Below are 19459 nucleotides of genomic sequence, written 5' to 3'. Positions count from 1 at the left end.
GGAAAGGATTTATTTTTACCTTGGGGTTCGCATTGTTTAATCTGTAAGCAGCCGGAAACAATAGACCATGTTTTTTTACATTGTTGGGAAGGGGTTTATTTTTGGGATGTTTTGCAACGGACTATGAAGAAAGATTTCCCCCTAGATTCGCATGGCATTCGATATTTAAGCATTGATAATGACGACGGGGTTCCATTTGATTTAATTATGCTCCTGGGTCTCCACTGTATATGGCGCTCCAGAATGGCAGGCTATCACTGTGACAGGGAAGCGCGCCCTGCCCGAATTTATTTCCGAGAGTGTATGGACTGGTTTGTCGCTATACAAAAAGCGGTTGCGGAACCTCCCGACTGGCTCTCAAGGGTAGAGCCTTTGTTGTCTTTGCGGGAGTTTTAATGTGACGAAGCCAGCCTGACGCTGGCTGAGTATGTCTTTCAATGTGTTCATTGTCCTGTACTATTGCTTTTGTGATTTGTCTGTTCCTTTTTTTTTGTGAAGTGTTTTCCAAAGCCAGGAAATAAAGAAAAAAAAAACGGGCTTGTGGCGCAACGGATAACGCGTCTGACTACGGATCAGAAGATTCCAGGTTCGAATCCTGGCAGGCTCGCTCCTCCTCCTTTTTGCTTTTGCCTTGGGGACCCTCGAAGGAACGCTTGAGTGTGTTCTTCAAGAACACTGCCCTCGTTCCGGGCCTGTGGCGCAACGGATAACGCGTCTGACTACGGATCAGAAGATTCCAGGTTCGAATCCTGGCAGGCTCGCTCCTCCTCCTCCTTTTTGCTTTTGCCTTGGGGACCCTCGAAGGAACGCTTGAGTGTGTTCTTCAAGAACACTGCCCTCGTTCCGGGCCTGTGGCGCAACGGATAACGCGTCTGACTACGGATCAGAAGATTCCAGGTTCGAATCCTGGCAGGCTCGCTCCTCCTCCTCCTTTTTGCTTTTGCTTTGAGGAGCATCGAAAGGACATTTGAGTGTGGTCTTGAAGAACGATGTGCTCGACCCGGGCCTGTGGCGCAACGATTCTGCTTCCGGCCACGCTCGTGAACGGACGCAGGATGCAGGGCTCCGTAGGAGCGGCTACAGCGGCCATGTCTGGCCGCGGAAACAGGTTTTTTGAAGCTGAAAACGAGTACGAGGTCATCCTACCGAGTTTGCCTACAGGTCGTATTGTTTTTAATACAGTTTTTCTTCATGCTGACATTCGTGCACGACCGTATCGCGTCGAGGATTTCCGCGATGCATTGGCTCATCTCGAGTTGCTCCCTGACGTGACTGCCTTGGGGGCGTATCGGATGAGTCACGTGTGGGCGGTGACTTTCGACAATGCTCACGCTGTCAAGAGGATGCTCGCCGCTGGGGAAATTCAGGTGAAAGAACGTCGGTGTTTGATAATTGATCCAGCAAACCAAGATGTTCGAATGAAGATTCACTGGCTGCTTCCCGGAGTGCCAGACGAAGACGTGCGAGCGGCCTTTGTGTCGTACGGAAAGGTAACGGAGGTCAAGGCTGAGCGCTGGCGCGTACAAGGCGTCACCGGCAAAGGGTCGACAACGCGCCTGGTGTCTCTCTCCCTGAAAGCGGGAGTCAAGCTGGACGACCTGCCGCATCAGTTGAGCATCGCTGGTGAATTGGCCCTCGTTGTGGTACCGGGCAGGGCCCCCCTCTGCTTGCGCTGCCGTGGCAAGGGTCATGTTCGGCGGGAATGCAAAATTCCGCGGTGTGGTGCGTGCCGTCGTTTCGGGCATGAGGAGAGTGAGTGTGCGCGAACGTATGCCAGCGTGACCGGGCGCCCTTCTAACGAAAAAGCGTCCGAGCTGATGATGGACGAGCTTGACGCCGAAGAAGCTGCGATGGGAAAGGGAGACAACGCTTTGGAGACATTGGTGCCCGTTTCAACCAGTGTCGAAGAGCGGAGCGGGCGGCTCAAGTCCGCATCCAGTCTGCCGCAAGACGGATTGCCTGAAGAGAAGGCTGCTGTGTTGGAAGACGCCTCGGCCCTATCTAACGAGGCTTCTGCGAACGCTGAAGGTCAGCAGGAGGAAATGGTGGTCTCTATGGCTGCAAGTAGCAGTCAGGCTGGAAAGCGACCACGAGAAAAGAATTCCGATACACCGCATGCTCCCGATGAAGGCGCTGAGGAACCACCGACGAAAGCTCCTGGAGTGAGGCGTCCGTCTTTCAAGCCGCGGCCTAAAGTTCCGCCCGACCCGCGAGAGGCGGCCAAGCCGCCTCCGTAGTTTTCGGTCGGCCGCGTGCACCTGGGAGCCCTCGCGTGCAACGGGAGCATCGACGGACAACCGGCAGCGTCGCTTCGCAAGTTGCCTAGCCAGCGCAACCATAGACTGTTGTGAGTCCAGCGACGTTTCTGTGCGTAGCCTCCTTGTTCCCAAAGTAAACAATGGGCGGTACAATTTGCTTTGAAAAGAAAAGATGGAGGGGAAAAAAGATGCAGCATTACGTATAGCCACGCTTAACGTGAGAGGGCTAGCCGCAAAGCGGCGGCAGTATCAACTTAACCGTCTTCTTCTAGAAAATGACATCGACATTGCAGCTATCCAAGAGACAAAAGTAGAATCTGAAGAGCAAACTGACCGCATGTTGTTAACTTTTCGATCCAGATATGATATCTGTGTGAGCCATGCCGTTGGAACTTCTGGGGGTGTTTTGCTGTTGATGCGAAACAGCATTGGCATTGTTGTAGAGTGTGTAAAAGTAGACGCAAGTGGTCGTCTTGTAGTTTGCGATTTTTTCTTTGCTCAAATGAAATGGCGAGTAATCTGTATATATGCCCCGAACAAGCAACAAGAGCGTAGAGTGTTCTTTGAGGAACTTGTTCCCCATGTCAGTACCGATCAAAATTGTGTTTTACTTGGGGACTTTAATTGTGTTTGCATGCCTGAAGATAGGGCAAGGAGACAACCTGTGCGCGACTACAGCGCTTTTTACTTAAACACGATGGTCACAGAGCAAAAGTTAGAAGATGTAGGTTTGCTGCTGTCAAATTCTAGTCTGCCAAAGTACACTCATTTCCAGCGCGATTCCCATGCTAGACTTGATAGGGCTTACATATCTGTCGCCCTTGTGCCAATGTGTACCCATTACATGGTGAAACATGTATCATTCAGTGACCATAGTCTGGTTATGTTTACACTAGGTGCAAAACAAAGGAATTCGCGCTTTAATTGGCATCTTTGGAAGATGAATACCAAACTTCTCGAAGACGAGACCTTCGTTAGTAAGACACAAGATAGCATAAGAGAAGTACTGACAAGTGGGGCTAATAGTTTTGTTTACGCGTGGGAGTGTTTCAAAGAAAGCGTCAAGATAAGCGCAATCGAATACAGTACTGCGAAGCAACACAAAATGAAACAGGCAGAGAAGCAATTACAATGCCAGCTCGATTTCTTACTCAGTCAAGAATGTGCGCAGCCGGGACTGCGCAGTAAAGAAATCAGAGAAGTTCGGAGGCAGCTGGAAGTGCTAGACAATGATAAATACAAGGGAGCAGTTATACGGGCACGGGCAGAAAAGCTTTGGGTTAGTGAAATGCCAACGAAGCGGGCACTAGCGGACGAAAAGAGCTACGCAGCGAAAAATGATATCCAAGAGATAAGATTCGAAAATGCCCTCACCCGAGACAAGGAAATGATTAAAAGGGCGTTCGTTGAACACTACGGAGAATTACTTGGGTGCAGCAAAAAAGTGGCAGAGGGTTTTGAAAGCTCGTTTTTGTCACTCATGCCAAAACTTGGTGATGAAAGAAAATCAATTCTAGAGGTGCCAATTAGGGTCCAAGAAATTGAAAAAGCCATAGATGAGCTTAGTCCGGGCAAGACGCCTGGTCCGGACGGTTTGAGTGCGGCTTTCTATAAGCGGTTCCGACAAGAAGTGGCAGAGGCGCTTCACGCCGTTTTAATGGAGGCGTACGAAAAGAAAGAGCTGCCACCGTCTTTCCGACGAGCGCACATAGTCCTAATTCCAAAGAGTAATGATCGCGAGAAGCAGCAGTCGGTTTCGTCTTTCAGACCTATAACGTTAACGAATGTGGATTATAAAATCTATATGAAGGTGCTAGCCAGGAGATTGCAAACTGTCATCAAAGATATAGTGGGACCCCATCAGACTTGTGGAATCAAAGGAAGGACAATAACTACTAACATTCATATTATGAGGAGCATTTTAGAGTGTTGCGACGTTTTCTCAAGACGGGCAGCAGTGTTACAGGTTGATCTGGAAAAAGCTTTCGATCGCGTCCATCATGACACACTTTTCAGCATATTGGATTATGTAAACTTGGGCTCGGTGATTTCGGATGGTGTCAGAATGGCATATAAGGGGTGCTTCGCGAATATTGTAGTCAACAAAGAACTTACTGACAGTATCGAAATCCAGTCATCTGTGAGGCAAGGGTGCCCCTTATCCCCCTTGCTATTTGCCATCTATCTGGAGCCGTTTTGCTTGAAAGTACTGTACAATGAAAGGGTTAGAGGCTTCCAGTTAATGTCAGCAGAAGTGAAGGTGCTAGCATACGCTGATGATATTGCTATTATTTGCGAAGACAAAGAAAGTGTCAAAGAGGCCCTGAACGATGCCACATCATACTGCCGATGTACCGGAAGTGTCATAAACTGGAACAAATGCCTGGGTTTCTGGCAGGGGGTTTGGGAAGACACACCTTCCTTATTTGAAAATGTTCAGTGGTCAGACACGCCTACAAAATACCTAGGCGTGCCAATTCAGCATTACAAGGATACGACACAGTATTGGCAAGAAGAAACCGAGCATGTCCGCTTGAAAACAACAAAATGGGGTGGCAGGGATTTTTCCATCTTTGCTCGCGCAACAGTGTGTAACCTTTTCATTGTCGCGAAAGTATGGTACGTGCTGCAGGCGATGTTTATGACAAGAATGTGTGTTCAGAAGCTGCACAGAGTGTTAGCGGTGTTTGTGTGGGGATCAACCTGGGAGCGCACGAGCCGCACAAACTTGTTTCGCTCAGTGCCGAATGGTGGATTGGGCCTTGTGCATTTATTCCTAAGGCAAGTTGTCTCGAGATTCATGTACCTGCGTGACCAAAATGATCCCTTTTTGAGGACAGTGATGCAAGTGCGGCTGCAAAATTTTTTACCTGAATTTCTGGTGAGTGCGAGCGGATTTAATCGTCGTGGTGTGCAGGGGTATTTGCGTGAAGTCGTGGGGGCTTTTCAAATACTGAAAGCGCGTTTCTCGATGCAGTACCTCAGTGGCGTAAACCGCAGGCGCCTTTATATGGACCTTTCAGATTTGATGTTACCAGTTCCAATTTACCGCATACGGAATGGCCAGGGTCAGGGTGGTGACGTTCTTAAAAGGGTGAAGAGGATGGCCGTGCGACCATCGGCGAAAACCTTCTTTTTCCACTTACACAGTGGTACACTGCCCGTTAAACCATGGTTGGAGGAGAAGGGTATATATGTCCCATGGTCCACAAACTGCATAATATGCCGCAAGCCTGAAACTGCAGACCATATGTTCTTGGACTGTTGGGATGCGGTCTTTCTGTGGGACATCCTGCAAAGGACGTTAAAGAAAGACCTTCCAATAACGCCGTATGGCATCCGTTTTTTGCCAGTTGACAACAAGGACGGTGCACCGTACGATTTGTTCATGTTGTTAGTACTGCATGGTGTATGGAAGACACGAATGGGTGTCCATCACGCAGATGAAAATGTACGACCTGCTAGAGAGTATTTTGTTGAGAGTATTGCTTACCTGAGAGATGTGTATAAGGAACATGCCAACAAACCCGAATGGTATGCTCTACTGAATGAACTTGTTGCCCTGAAATGGTTTTAATCCATGAGTGCTGTCTTTGTTCAGATAGCACCTTTTAATGTGTTTTTGTTTGATTTTCCTGTCTGGTCGGCAATAAAGAAAAAAAAAAAAAAAAAAAAAAAAAAGGCCTGTGGCGCAACGGATAACGCGTCTGACTACGGATCAGAAGATTCCAGGTTCGAATCCTTGCAGGCTCGCTCCTCCTCCTTTTTGCTTTTGCCTTGGGGACCCTCGAAGGAACGCTTGAGTGTGTTCTTCAAGAACACTGCATTCGTTCCGGGCCTGTGGCGCAACGGATAACGCGTCTGACTACGGATCAGAAGATTCCAGGTTCGAATCCTGGCAGGCTCGCTCCTCCTCCTTTTTGCTTTGGCCTTGGGGACCCTCGAAGGAAATCTTGAGTGTGTTCTTCAAGAACACTGCCCTCGTTCCGGGCCTGTGGCGCAACGGATAACGCGTCTGACTACGGATCAGAAGATTCCAGGTTCGAATCCTGGCAGGCTCGCTCCTCCTCCTCCTTTTTGCTTTTGCCTTGGGGACCCTCGAAGGAACGCTTGAGTGTGTTCTTCAAGAACACTGCCCTCGTTCCGGGCCTGTGGCGCAACGGATAACGCGTCTGACTACGGATCAGAAGATTCCAGGTTCGAATCCTGGCAGGCTCGCTCCTCCTCCTTTTTGCTTTTGCCTTGGGGACCCTCGAAGGAACGCTTGAGTGTGTTCTTCAAGAACACTGCCCTTGTTCCGGGCCTGTGGCGCAACGGATAACGCGTCTGACTACGGATCAGAAGATTCCAGGTTCGAATCCTGGCAGGCTCGCTCCTCCTCCTTTTTGCTTTTGCCTTGGGGACCCTCGAAGGAACGCTTGAGTGTGTTCTTCAAGAACACCGCCCTCGTCCCGGGCCTGTGGCGCAACGGATAACGCGTCTGACTACGGATCAGAAGATTCCAGGTTCGAATCCTGGCAGGCTCGCTCCTCCTCCTTTTTGCTTTTGCCTTGGGGACACTCGAAGGAACGCTTGAGTGTGTTCTTCAAGAACACTGCAGACGACCCGGGCCTGTGTCTTTGCCGACGCAATATCTCGGCGTCCCCTTAGTGCATTATCGCGATGCAAGTGAACACTGGAATGAAGATACGTCAAGGGCGAGGGAGAAAGCAGATGGCTGGAAAGGGAGGCAGTTATCAATGTTTGCGCGAGCCTCCGTCTGCAATCTTTTCCTTGTATCCAAAATATGGTATTTGATGAATGTGCTGTGCGCATCTCGGGCCAGTATTCAAAAGATGCATCGAGTGTTTGCTGTTTTTATTTGGTCGTCAAACTGGGAGAGAACCAGCCGTACCAATTTGTTTCTTTCAGTGAAAAAAGGAGGCCTCGGCCTTGTGCATTTATTTCTGCGTCAAGTTGTTTCGCGTTTTTTCTTTCTCCGAAATCAAAGGGATAATTTTCTTATGACTGTTATCCAAGTGCGGTTGCAGAGACTTCTTCCTGAATTTGTCGTCTCATCTTGTGCGAATATGTGTGGCACTGTCAATGGGTACATGCGAGAAGTTGTACTCTCTTTTAGGCTGCTCCATGTGCGATTTTCCCTTGAGTACTTATCTAAAGTGTCAAAGCAAAAGCTGTATAAGGATCTGGTGGACACCATGTTACCGACCCCAATCTACCGGTTACCTTATCATGGAGGCCCAGGGCACGATGTATTAAAGAGAGTTAAAAATATGCCTGTGAACCCATCTACGAAATCTTTTTTCTTTAAATTGCACTCGAATACACTTCCTGTTAAAACGTGGCTGCACGAAAAGGGGATTTTTGTCCCATGGACCACAAACTGTCTCTTATGCAAAAAACCTGAGACAGTAGAACATGTATTTCTGGACTGTTGGGACCCCGTTTTCTATTGGGATGTGCTACAACGAACAGTCAAAAAAGATTTTCCCCTGGACCCCTACGGCATCAGATTCCTGCCAATTCAGAATGAAGCAGGAGTACCGTATGATTTAATCATGCTTCTGGGCCTCCACAGCCTCTGGAGGACACGGATGCAAGTGCGACACGCGGATGTTAACGTTCGCTCGGTGCGCGAAAACTTTATTGAAAGTGTTGCGAGCTTGAGAGAAATGTACCGAGCACAAGCTGACCCACCTGAATGGATTACTGTATTTGATGAACTGGTCGCATTGAGAAGATTTTAAGCCCTGATACGTCAGCCGAATTAGGCTGATGTTTTTATCATTTGTACATTTTTGTTATCATGTCACAGACGGCAATAAAGAAAAAAAAAGGGCCTGTGGCGCAACGGATAACGCGTCTGACTACGGATCAGAAGATTCCAGGTTCGAATCCTGGCAGGCTCGCTCCTCCTCCTTTTTGCTTTTGCCTTGGGGACACTCGAAGGAACGCTTGAGTGTGTTCTTCAAGAACACTGCATTCGTGCCTGCCCTGTGGCATAACATTCTACTTCCGATCAGTGAGCGGGACGGTCGCAGAATCATGAGCGCACGGTCCCGCATGTCGGAGGATGAGGGCAGACACAGAAAATATTCTGTACTCATGCAACACTATATTGACGCCCCTACCCTCTTCCTCCTCCTTGGAGTGCTTGGCTTCATTCCGTGTTGGTGAGATTCGGAGGGGTAGCAGGTAAAGCTACTTCTGCACTGGATGCTGCATGGAATGGTCTAACGCGCCATCCACTCGGATTTCGGAAAGATGACCGTGGGCGTGCTCGAGTCGCTCCCGAAAAGGGTTCTACAATTACCAGCGTGGCGTTCAAAATGAAGCCTTTGATGTAGATTTGCGGCCTGCCTCAACAGAACAGCCAATGCAGTGCTTACGCTGCTGCGGCACGGGTCACACCCCACGCGAGTGCAAGGTACAGCCTTTGTCAGGGGGTTTGCTTCTGGGCCATATTGCTTTGCTCGTAATGCGCCCTCAGCGTCCCAAATCTTCTGAAGGTAAGAAGATTTTTGGTCCTGCTCCCTCCGACGCGTAGGACTTCCATTAGTGCTACAAGAGCGCCACAATAGTGCTTAGAAGCAAACCCCCTGGGCTCTAAATTTTTGACAAAGGCTGTACCCCGGTGCCCGAAATGCAGGCGTTGCGGCCATGCCTACAGGGAGTGTGTCTGTACAGTCCAACGTTTTATGAAGGGGAACACGGGAGCGCGTGGCAGATAGCCTCGAACCCTAGCGCTGCGGTCGCTTTTGAGAAGATGGTGGGGGTGGTTTTGGCGTCTAACCCGCACCTCTGTTTCCAATTTATTTCTGAGAGGGGCTGCCGGGTATCGCGACAGATTGGGTTAGAGGCAGTCTGCCACGCGCTTGCGTGTGAGTCAGTCTGCCACGCGCTTGCGTGCTCTATTTCGTAAAGCTTTCGACTCTACCTACGCAGCGGCTACGGAATGGTACTCTCTCCTGCGACAGAAGAGGGGACATATAATTTTTTATGAGTGGTTAATTCAAAACAAAAAAAAATTCTGGAGGACGCTTAAGCTTTGCCTCTAAGAGTGGAACGCAACAGCGTCTTGCAGCGCTGCCAGGGAGTCCACGGAACACCATTTTTCCTTCGGCGTGACGCCTTGCCCGTCGGACAAATCTAAAATTGTTTTTTATTTTTTGAGGAAAAGAAATGACGCAGTAACAGTCTCGCTTGTCTTGGTGGACAACCGAACCGCACGTGATGCATTTTTTTTTAGGCAGCTTCCGATTATAGGTCGCCAGTTCGAACCCGTGCCGTGAGCTAGGTTCCAACTTAACTTGTCAATTTATGCTGCACGAAACGCTGAATCTTAACGAACCGACAGCTTTTCGTCCGATATACGCTGTCGTGTAAAAACGGAAGGAAAAGATTTTGCTGTCCGCGGCCTCTGCTAACGAAGGTTGAAGCACCTTAGCTGCAGCCAGTGGAAATTAAGAGGTCGGGGAGGGGGAAGACAGAGGGTTGTGACAGAAAGAAAGGAGAAGGGTAGCCAAGCGTCCGCATGCCCATACCGGCAACGAAGGGACAAGGCGGCAGCCTCCAATGTCGAGGAACCAGCAGCGAAAACGGCCCAAGCCCGGCGCTCGACTCTCAGGCCCCGAAGAAACTTATTGGCGGGCAAGCGTACAGTCGGTGGAGGGCCCCCACAAGTCCATGTCCCTGCAGCAGATGGTTCCGATGTCATATCACGTTGGAATGCAAAAGAAACGAGGCTTTCCATAGAATACAAAATCCGAGTGCGGAACAGGGGGAGAGTTTGCTCTCCAGCGGCAACCCGGTTCTCCAGAGAGAACTGGTCATCCATGCCCAGCGAACAGCCAAGCTCAGCGGTGCCCTGGAATAGGGGCGCCGACCTCTGTCGACCGTAATAACTTGTAAAATAGAGCGAATAAAGTTTATCCTATTCTATCCTATCCGACGTCGACAACGGCGTTCAACCACGTTTATTAACATTTATGAAAATTAACCCCGCCATTAAAAAAATGGCTCCCGCACATTCCCGTTGAAAGTAGCTACAGATGCAGTGTCAGGAGACTGGCGAGGAAGAAGAAACAGAGTCAAGTGTAGCGGCTTTAAAGAGAGCACGACGAAAGTTGATGGAAGAATGAGACGGGCCGGGAGCTCAGCGCGACGCTTCACGTCTTGATTCTACGCCCTAGTGTGGACACGACGAAGCATGGTGCATGAATGACACTTTATTCAAGAAGGCGAGCGGTTATATAGCCAAGCGGTTAGATAACAGAAATGGGGGCGGCTTCTGTCCGGTTAGGCGCGTGTGCATGACTTGCATTACGCCACACCTAGTTTAGGTTTACCGTGGTTTAATGTCCCAAACAGACTCAGGCCATGAAGGACGCCGTAGTGATGGGCTCCGGAAATTTCGACCACCTGGGGTCCTTCAACGTGCACTGACATCGCACAGTACACGGGCCTCTAGAATTTCGCCTCCATCGAAATTCGACCGCCGCGGCCAGGATCGAACCCGCGCCTTTCGGGTCAGCAGCCGAGCGCCATAACCAATGAGCCACCGCGGCGGCCCAAGTAGACACTGATGCCCGGCCGGCCCAGAAGTATTTCCTCATGTCGGGAAGTGCCGATTGGTTGCGGTGCAGAGGCTCATGTAACCCAGCGGCTACATAGAATCAAACCACTCACGCAGTTAAGGAATAAAATATCTCCTGCTTGCCAGCTCAAGCAGGGCTATATTTTTTCAGCCCTTAATTAAATACTTTTCAGCGTGTTTTACGCACTGTTTAGTTTTATTTTGATTTATTACGTGTCAAAACAGGCAATAAAGAAAAACAAAAGGGATGGATGGGTGGGAATCAGAACATTGCTACAAATCTTGGCCGGCGTTGAGCGCGGCTGCCAGATCAACTCGAGCGGAGCAGGCGTTGGTGGCCTTTTCTGACCATGGAAACATTGCAGATGGAATAAACGATAACGAGCATACCGTATCACTCACGGTGAGCCGTCTGATGGGCCGAAACTGGCCACCGGACGCGTCGTTCTAAACACGATATTTCTGAGCGCAGCGATATATGAATGAGGCTCTAACGGGTCGATTATTTCCGCGACGTTCACGTTCAGACTGGTACGATCCACGACGTGGCAGTGTTGGGGGCGTGTCGGAATAGCTACACCGGGAAAATGGCTCATGGCAAGGGTGAAGCGAAGAAGCGGCTGCTGTTCAGAAAGCTGCAAGCGGAGCGGCGCCGATGCATCATGCACTCCCAAGACCAACAGGTGAGCATACGACTGCGTTGGAATAATTCCGACAAAGACTTCGGGACGGCTTTCGCGGTGTGCGCGACGTTCATAGAAGCCATCGGTGGACGTGGAGCGTTCATGGTGTCAATTCAAAGCAGCCAGCGATAAGGACCGTGCTTCTGAAGCTAAAGACAAAACTGAAGGTGCACAGCCTGCCTCGCCGGATGAGTCTCGAGTGAGCTAGCTTTCTGATGACCCCAATACGGGGCCAACAGGGGGAGGGGGGGGGCAGTGGGTTATCTTGCTTTAGCCACATCCAACGTCTTCGCTTCTGTGAAGAAAGTTGCAGTGCGTTCCTGTTCTCTTTCCCTCACCTCTTGATTATTTAAACTCTTTCTTATACGCGCTATGCAGTGATAGGAACAATATTGGTGCCAGTAGACACGCCCGCGCACTTTACTTCTCTTCCTTTGTACGACCACGACAGGCACACACGCACGCACACATGCGTTTACACGGCGAATGCAGTGCTCAGTGAAGGGCCGGGATAGGGGCGCCAAACTTGTGCCAGCGCACCCTCAGCTTGTTTCAAGCTAAGACATGCTGGATGCCTTACGAGGCCACTCATAGAGGGCGGGCACTCCGATATCCCTATGATTTCCGAGCATTCCTCCATTGCCCGACGCTATTCTCTGCCCCCTAAAAGCTAGATGGATAGCCAACAACGCGTTTTTGTTCGACAAAATTGGAGGGGAGATTTAAGGCGGGTTCACATCAGCCGTGGTTATACCAATGCGACAGATGTCTACTCCAGCTCATTTTTTGAGGGAAAGTGCAACGTCAAGGAAGGGAGTAGAGGACGAGTCACGCCTTTTCTTTTCAAAACCTGCTCTTTTCCTCAAAAAGAGGACTGGAGTCGACTTCTGTCCTATTCGTGCAAACGCTGCTACTGACGAGTCGAGAATGCGATGCGACTCGCTCTCGCCGACTCGCGACGGGCGCCGAGTGACTTGAAGTGTTCACACGGGCGAGTCGAGTTCGAGACTCGCTTCTCTCCCTCCGAGTGAGAATCGGCAGGGGCCATCTTCAAAAGCGGGGGACTATTTTGAATCGGCCATCTTGAAAAGCGAACTCCGAGCTGTCACAGAACGCTTGCCCTCGACACGGTGGTTCATTTTTTGTGGCGAAAGCAACACTACGCGTGTCGCCGAGCCATTTCGCGGAGCTGACGAAAGGCCATACTGCGCATGCGCGAGGAGCAGTGACGTCACACGGCGCACAGCTAGCGCGCCGCCGCTGCCGCGCGCTCTCCATCGCCTCTCTCTCTCTCTCCTCGTTTTTTTCGCAGTCCTCCAGGTTTAACCAGAGCTAAACCACTGCCATTTTTTTTCTTCAAGTTGAGCATATTTTGCCCCACCGTCAAATAAACTGAAACAATTTACTCATTATAGGAGCCATAAACACCAGCACATCCCCGTAAGGGTCAAAGCAAAACTACCCGCGTTTAAACAGCAGGCGCGGCGCCATGTCGCGCCTTCGCTAACTGCGCAGTTTCTGACACCGACCTGCAGGGCCGGCTTGCCGCGTCTAAATTGCTGGCAATGCGGGGTATAGTTTGACAATTTTTTTTTACCTAGCCACAAAAAACGTCACGTCCCCGTTTAAGGGTCAGTGCGAAACCGCTTCGTCACAGCTGCCGGCGGGCCCTAGATAACTGCGCAGTTCGTGGCTCCGGCCGGCTAGGCCGGCGTGCTTAGCTGAAATGCTTGAAATGCAACGCAGTTTGGCAAAAACAAAAACATATCTCACTTTGCCACCGTCAGAAACCGCAGGAGTGCCACGAACCGCGCCGCAGCAGCCGGCAGTCCACAAAGCGTGCACGTCCCATCACGAACTGCGCAATTCATGACACCGGACGGCGTGGTCAACCTAAACTGCTTTAAATGCATAGTAGTTGGTCAGAAAAAGCATTTCTCACCTTGCCCTTGCCAGAAAGCGTAGGAGTTCCGCGTCGAAGACCAACACAGACACAAAAACTTGGTAGGGTTTTGACGTAGTTAAACTGAGTAGTTCGTCCGAAAGCACTTGAAGCACCACCCCAAAGGCAACCGCATGCGAAGAGTGGGGAGGGGGAGGGGGGACAGGGCAGCCGTTTCCGCGCGTGGTCGGAGCTGCTGTGCAAGGCCTCCGCCCCTGGGGCTCTGTCAAAGGTTGAGGCTTCACACATACCTCGGGTTTTTCAGCTTTGCTAGTGAAGTAGTGCTTTTCGCACTGAAACACGCAGCCTGCGCGCACTAACGAAAGACTCCGCAAGCTCGCTCGCGCGGACGACCGTCTCCGAACTTCGTTCTGCTCTCGTCTGCCCCGTCGCCAGTGATGCCAGCTTAATTAGACGTGAAATCCCTAGAATGGCCACCTAAAGATCCTTGGATTGTAAATAAAATCCCCAACTTTGAAAACTTAATTAGTAATGGATCCAGCAACGTTAACTAAGTTCCACATATCATGAAACACCAGATTGTGCTCCCCGAGAGAGGCAGCTTGGCGAATTTATGCTTCTTTGACGTATTTTTACACTTACTGGAGGCGTGAATATGTATATGTCAGCTTGTGGCGGGACCCAGATTCACAAAGCTTTTCTCGCGGCATAATACTTCCGAAATTGCGATAAATCTCAAATTGCACTCCTTTGTAACCTGTGTCATGCACTTTGCAGTGGAGAATTAAAGCAAGGTACTCTCTTACTCGCCGATAGCTATTCTTTTAGTGGGGATCTTCCTAATGAATCTGTTGTTGCAGGAGTTGCCACTTGCTTGGTGATGCCTGCAGCACGCAAGGAAGTATTGACAGGGAGAAAGTATGCAATGGGCGCTGTACTAGATTTGAGTAGCAAAGGGTACAATATCTCGCATTTCCTTCGGCGCCTTAGCAGCCGTGGTGGCAGTGACGATAAGCTAATGCATATATCGGAAGTAACCTCTCCCAGTCCCCTGAGTTGCTTCGAAAAAGGAACGCGGAGGTCAGCACTGAGCGATTTCTTCCTTTTTTTTTTCTTGGACACACGTGATTTTGCATTCTGCATCTTTCATTAGGTTGCACAGTGGCACAAAGTTACAGAAAAGAAAAAAATCTGTAGATTTCTGTAAAAAGACGCTAGACTTCTAGACGACTACGAAGAACCATAGATATATGAATAAGACCCTAGGGTTGGCATCACTGCCGAGAAGTGCGCCTACGCTGGCGGCGCCACTAAACAGAGGGCGGATGAACTAAGCCTCGACGCATTTCCTGCGCCCAGTTTTTGCCGAGTGTCCGCTTTATACGAAATTCCTTTCTCTATGCCTTTGTAGGCTTCCTCCTTCTCCGTGAGGCAAACGTGCCTGTTTCATTGATGTTTATTTTCAAATCTGTCGAAATGAACCAAAGCTCGCCGCTGGGCATAACTGTCGCACTAGAGGGCGATTAACACCATGCACCGAATGCTTCCGTATTCGGTTTGTGTTTATATTCGAGCAGCGGGAAGGGAGCCTTTAGGCTGGGACCTCGCAGTACGTTTCCGTGGCATGGGACAGTTTCCGTGAAATTAATGTGGTATTCTACATGGAACATACGGAGAAGATGGCTCGGGATGTTAACTTCGCCGTATCCCGACGTACGCAGAAGCCACAGGCCAGCGGCGAGGATAGGACCGGTGAACCAACTAATGTATGTGTTATGCGGCACAAAAGACTCGCGCATGAGCGAGCGGCGCAACTGAAGCGAATGGCTCTCTTATTAGCTGGTGGCATGAAGTCACACTTCTGGAGGTTAAAGTTGGGCTTACGTGTTCTTGGCAGTTAAATGAAGTGGTAGTTGGGAAGAAGTGGCACATGTGTGGCTATAGTTTGCTTTTTGCGCGCCCTGGAGATTTTTGTCCCCGATGCCACTCTCGGTTACAAAAGTGACCAGGAAGCTTGAAAAATAATTTAGGCGCACGCCATGTCTGCCAACGCCCACCTAATTTGACTTAGCATGTCACAGAGCACGCGAGTACGACTTTCGCCTCCTTAAGTGTGGTCTCGAGCCACCAGCGATTAGCTGATATACCATTGTGCTTCAGTTGTAGCTCAAGCGTTTCTGGAGACCTTTGCTTTGAGGCTGCATAAGCGACTAGTGGGCCGAAAATGTCGAACCGTCCGCAGTGAGTGAGGACAGAGTCGTCAGTGCTTACAAACGTGGACAACCAGGCTACGAGCTGCCCAGAGAATCAGCTGTCGACTCTCGTACTTTCATGCAACACCTGTGCCCTTCACTGCATCTCTGTTTTACTGTACCCCCCCCCCCCCCCCCCCCCTGTTCGACAAGTTCGCTCGTTCCAGCAGCTTAAAGGCTGAACTCCATGTACGCGAAAACTCACGCGAACGCGAACGCGACAGCGGCAAGCGACGAGCGACACCGTCGCGCGAAGCGAAATACCCGTGTCGCTTGTCGTGTCGCTCGGATCTGCACTCACAGAAAATTTCGCTCGTCGCCCGGAAGTTGCCAACGCGATTAGCCAATAGCAGCTAATCTGGCAGCGTACGTCACTACCGAGCCTCCTGCCGGCTCTGGCAAAGATGGCGCTGGCTCTGGCCGGGAATCTTGCTTCGCCACCGATTCATCGTTGTCGCTACGCTGTGCCCCACGTTCACGGCAAACTAAATGCGCACGAAGCTTTCGCTTTGTCTGAACTTTCCTCAACCACAAAACTTTAGCGATAAAACGCCCCAGATTTTCAGATTGCTTGTGTTTACTGTGCTGCTAGGCTTAGCGAGTATGCGTCGTTTGAGGTCAGAAAGCGCGCGAGGTTCAAACAGGTGTGCGCCCCACGTTCAGGCAACATGGCGGCGCCCGTGACAATAAGATAAAATGACATGCAATGACATACAATTACAAAGCTGTAAACACGTTTTATTTGACATTTTTCTGCCCAAAATTGTAATCCTTGCAAATAATGTGACTCTTGTTATAAACGCAAACAGCTTTGCGGTGTATTATGCCAGCAACACTGATCGTCGTCTCCGTTTCGCATTCGCGTTGTCGCTATGCATGGAGCTTGGCCGGTGGGCGAAGGAGCGACAGCCAGCCGTCATCGCCGCGCCGCCTCGTCGCGTCGCTTACTTTTTCGCGTACATGGAGCTCAGTCTTAAAGGTCATTCAACCACTCGAAAGGCAAAAGTGGTTCGGATTGCCAGATCTCAGAGATAACAGTATGTGTCACGTCTGAGGAATCTTATTAAACCTGTCAAAGCAATCATGGACTCCTAACATCACATTTGGTTCAGAATTTAAAAGATTATATATCGTTATGTTTACGATACCTAAACTGCCAAGCAAACTTGAGCTTTGTGAGTGTGGTAAGCACTCTGCTTGTAATCACAAGTTAAGTTATTGTTTCGATCACTTCTCAATTCCGCAGCTTGACGTGTGACGTCACAACCCTCTCGACCAATCCGAATTTTCTTGACAAGCCAACTACGACGCTGAGTTCTCAGCTGAACGGTACACTTAACGCAGTGGCGTTAAAAGTGCGATAGAAATGGGCAGCGAGGTCCGGCCGCCTTCAACCGCCGAAGAGACGCGGCAGTGCGAAGCGTCAGAGCTTCGCGCTTCGCAGTTTATTTAGCGCTGCCTTTATTTTCTGTCTCCCTTCCTTCTTTCCTTTCCCAGGCTTCGTTCTCTTCTTCGCTCTTCGATTGTAAATAAACAACCGACCCCTGACCGAGCTGCCTGCCGTCCCGTCCCCGTCTCAGCATTCTATCTTTCAAAGCGTTTGTCGGTCGGCCGCGTCTTAGCACGAACCACGCGTATGCGCTCTCGTTGCGCCCCTTGCGTCATCGCGGCGAACTTGAGGGGGCGGGTCCCTCAGGCATGACCGTGGACCGAAGCACGTTTGCCAGGCCTCGGAAGAAAGCAAAGGGGCGTTGGTGCACGAGTTCAGCCGATTCCGGGACGCGGCAGCGAAAGCCGTTGAGAGACACGTTCGAGGAGGGCGCGTCGCGTCGAAGCTATACATCCGGAACGGCACGTGACCTCAATTTTATTTTAAGGGCGCCGGTGCTCGTTTGAGGAGGCAACAACGCAATGACGCACACTTTACGGGTGTCCGTAAATACACTTTAGCGCTCGCTGCGGAGGAGGCTTTGTATTGGAGGAGGGATGCCCAGACTCACCACGCACTGACAGACCGACCATGCGTATCTGTCAGGCCGTCCAGAGCTGGCAGGTGTGTTGTACGTGTCCCGTGTGGCAGTACGCGCAGCAGAGTGTTTTCTGCAGTCAGGTCAAGCGTCTGCGCAGTGTATGCTCCGGAAACTCGCGAAATAGGGTGTGGGAGGAACTGTCGTAGTCATGTGTTGCAAACGCGAACCAGGGTTCAAGAGAGTGCGTTCACCTTTCCGATGGTATGTCTGTTCGCAGTCACGTCGCCCGGAACAAGTCAGGTCGTCTCTTTGTTTTTCTCAAACTGCGTGGCATTGCGTATTTGTGCGGCTGTCTAGATCGGTTGCTAGTGTGCAGGATAAGTTCACTTGTGAAGGCGAACGAGAGGCAAACCAGCAACAGTGAGTTGAAAGAGGTGCCCAAAAGGGATACTACCAGTGGTGCTGCGTCCAGGCCAAGTTGATGTGTAGTTGACGTAACTCTAGCAGTTGCAGCGATGAACTAGAGTGAACGGTAGGTCTGAAGCGCTAGTTTGTTCAAATAACCATATTAGTAATGTGAAATAGAATCAAGGCAAGGAGAATTAAATATATAAATTTAAACTGTTACCAAACTGGGACGCTAAAGCGTGGCTGCCTATAGTACACGGTGTCAAAGGTCTCTGTAAGCCGGCTTTCCCAAACTGCAGTGCAGCTTTCCGCAGATGATTCTCTGTCGCATGACTAATGGGGCTGAACGTGTGGGGAGAGGGCGTTTAAAACTGTTGCATCTGACACACTTAGGAGTGTCGAACATGACATCATAATTGATGTAAAGACGACACACGGTGAAATCATCGCGGATGCCAGCATGCCGGGCTCACAAAAACGAAACAGGCGGAACGCATTTTATCTTCGTTTTTTTATTACCTCTTCCACACCGCTCTCCTTCTGTCTTTATCTCCCAAATTCCCCTCCTTACGCAGAGTAGCATGCCAGCGATTTTTGAACGCCGGTTAAATTCTCTGTATTTCATTAAATAGTCTCTCTCTCTCTCTCTCTCAGGCGGAACGGCCGCGTACAGTCCTTGTCAAAAGTACACAGACCAAGGGGTCTGCTTCTGAGCCCTTCAGCGCGGCACCTCTCGCATACTCAGGGACCCTAATCTCATGAAGGCCGAAGGAACTTAAGTCCTCAACCCTTCCAAGCTTAGGACTGTTAAATGTGCTGGAGATGCCCGCTATACGACTTAGAAGCAAACCGCTCTATATTTTTCAGAAGGACTGTACGTGCATTAACGAACTAGCATCTTGGTCTTGTTTTGAGAAAGCTGCGTGATGTATGCATCAGGAAAGTTGTCTATCTTATATAGCTGGTGGACTTCTCAGATATATGCGCTATACCCGAAGCAAATCTTGTTTTGGCGGGATGCCGCGAGGATCGGTGATATTTCCGAGAATAAGTGAAAGGTTGACAGCTGTAGAGGGCAGCCGCCTCTTACGTGGAAGGCAGTGGGTTCGAATCTCGTCGTCGAGGAGCTTAAAACGATCGGATGAATGAAACTTGAATGCAAAACATGAAAAATTCTTTCGGGCTGTCATTTGAAGTAGTGACGCATTCGCCGATTAAAAGCTTCTCCGCAGCGCACAGCGCCAATTATGGGGAACGTGATGACGTCATCTACGGTAGCGTTACGTTTCCAATGCATAAATGCTTGCTTTGTAGGAGAAAAAAACGGTACCGAAGGCGAAGCACGCCGAGCGTTGTTTGTCAGCATCCAAGGGCGCAAGGCGGGGTGTG

At 50.2% G+C, this 19459-nt stretch overlaps 1 protein-coding gene and 9 non-coding genes across 10 annotated transcripts; all 10 read left to right on the top strand.

Moving 5' to 3' along the window:
* Window positions 1-534: 534 nt before the first annotated feature.
* On the top strand, window positions 535-607 carry TRNAR-ACG (transfer RNA arginine (anticodon ACG)). The gene has a single exon. It is a non-coding gene; the product is annotated as a tRNA-Arg (tRNA).
* Window positions 608-688: 81 nt separating this feature from the next.
* TRNAR-ACG (transfer RNA arginine (anticodon ACG)) lies at window positions 689-761 on the top strand. The gene has a single exon. It is a non-coding gene; the product is annotated as a tRNA-Arg (tRNA).
* An 84-nt stretch (window positions 762-845) lies between these two features.
* On the top strand, window positions 846-918 carry TRNAR-ACG (transfer RNA arginine (anticodon ACG)). The gene has a single exon. It is a non-coding gene; the product is annotated as a tRNA-Arg (tRNA).
* Window positions 919-6092: 5174 nt separating this feature from the next.
* TRNAR-ACG (transfer RNA arginine (anticodon ACG)) lies at window positions 6093-6165 on the top strand. The gene has a single exon. It is a non-coding gene; the product is annotated as a tRNA-Arg (tRNA).
* An 81-nt stretch (window positions 6166-6246) lies between these two features.
* TRNAR-ACG (transfer RNA arginine (anticodon ACG)) lies at window positions 6247-6319 on the top strand. The gene has a single exon. It is a non-coding gene; the product is annotated as a tRNA-Arg (tRNA).
* An 84-nt stretch (window positions 6320-6403) lies between these two features.
* On the top strand, window positions 6404-6476 carry TRNAR-ACG (transfer RNA arginine (anticodon ACG)). Its single transcript has one exon. It is a non-coding gene; the product is annotated as a tRNA-Arg (tRNA).
* Window positions 6477-6557: 81 nt separating this feature from the next.
* Window positions 6558-6630, top strand: TRNAR-ACG (transfer RNA arginine (anticodon ACG)). The gene has a single exon. It is a non-coding gene; the product is annotated as a tRNA-Arg (tRNA).
* An 81-nt stretch (window positions 6631-6711) lies between these two features.
* Window positions 6712-6784, top strand: TRNAR-ACG (transfer RNA arginine (anticodon ACG)). The gene has a single exon. It is a non-coding gene; the product is annotated as a tRNA-Arg (tRNA).
* A 213-nt stretch (window positions 6785-6997) lies between these two features.
* LOC149332611 (uncharacterized) lies at window positions 6998-8057 on the top strand. Its single transcript, XM_089555827.1, has one exon. It carries the CDS (start codon window positions 6998-7000, stop codon window positions 8003-8005), a length of 1008 nt encoding a protein of 335 aa, XP_089411953.1. The 3' UTR covers window positions 8006-8057.
* A 37-nt stretch (window positions 8058-8094) lies between these two features.
* TRNAR-ACG (transfer RNA arginine (anticodon ACG)) lies at window positions 8095-8167 on the top strand. The gene has a single exon. It is a non-coding gene; the product is annotated as a tRNA-Arg (tRNA).
* Window positions 8168-19459: the final 11292 nt, after the last annotated feature.

Source organism: Amblyomma mixtum, chromosome 8, assembly GCF_055824585.1.
Source record: "Amblyomma mixtum isolate Tamu chromosome 8, ASM5582458v1, whole genome shotgun sequence".
NCBI lineage: Eukaryota > Metazoa > Arthropoda > Arachnida > Ixodida > Ixodidae > Amblyomma > Amblyomma mixtum.
This window is presented reverse-complemented; position numbering and strand designations above follow the sequence as displayed.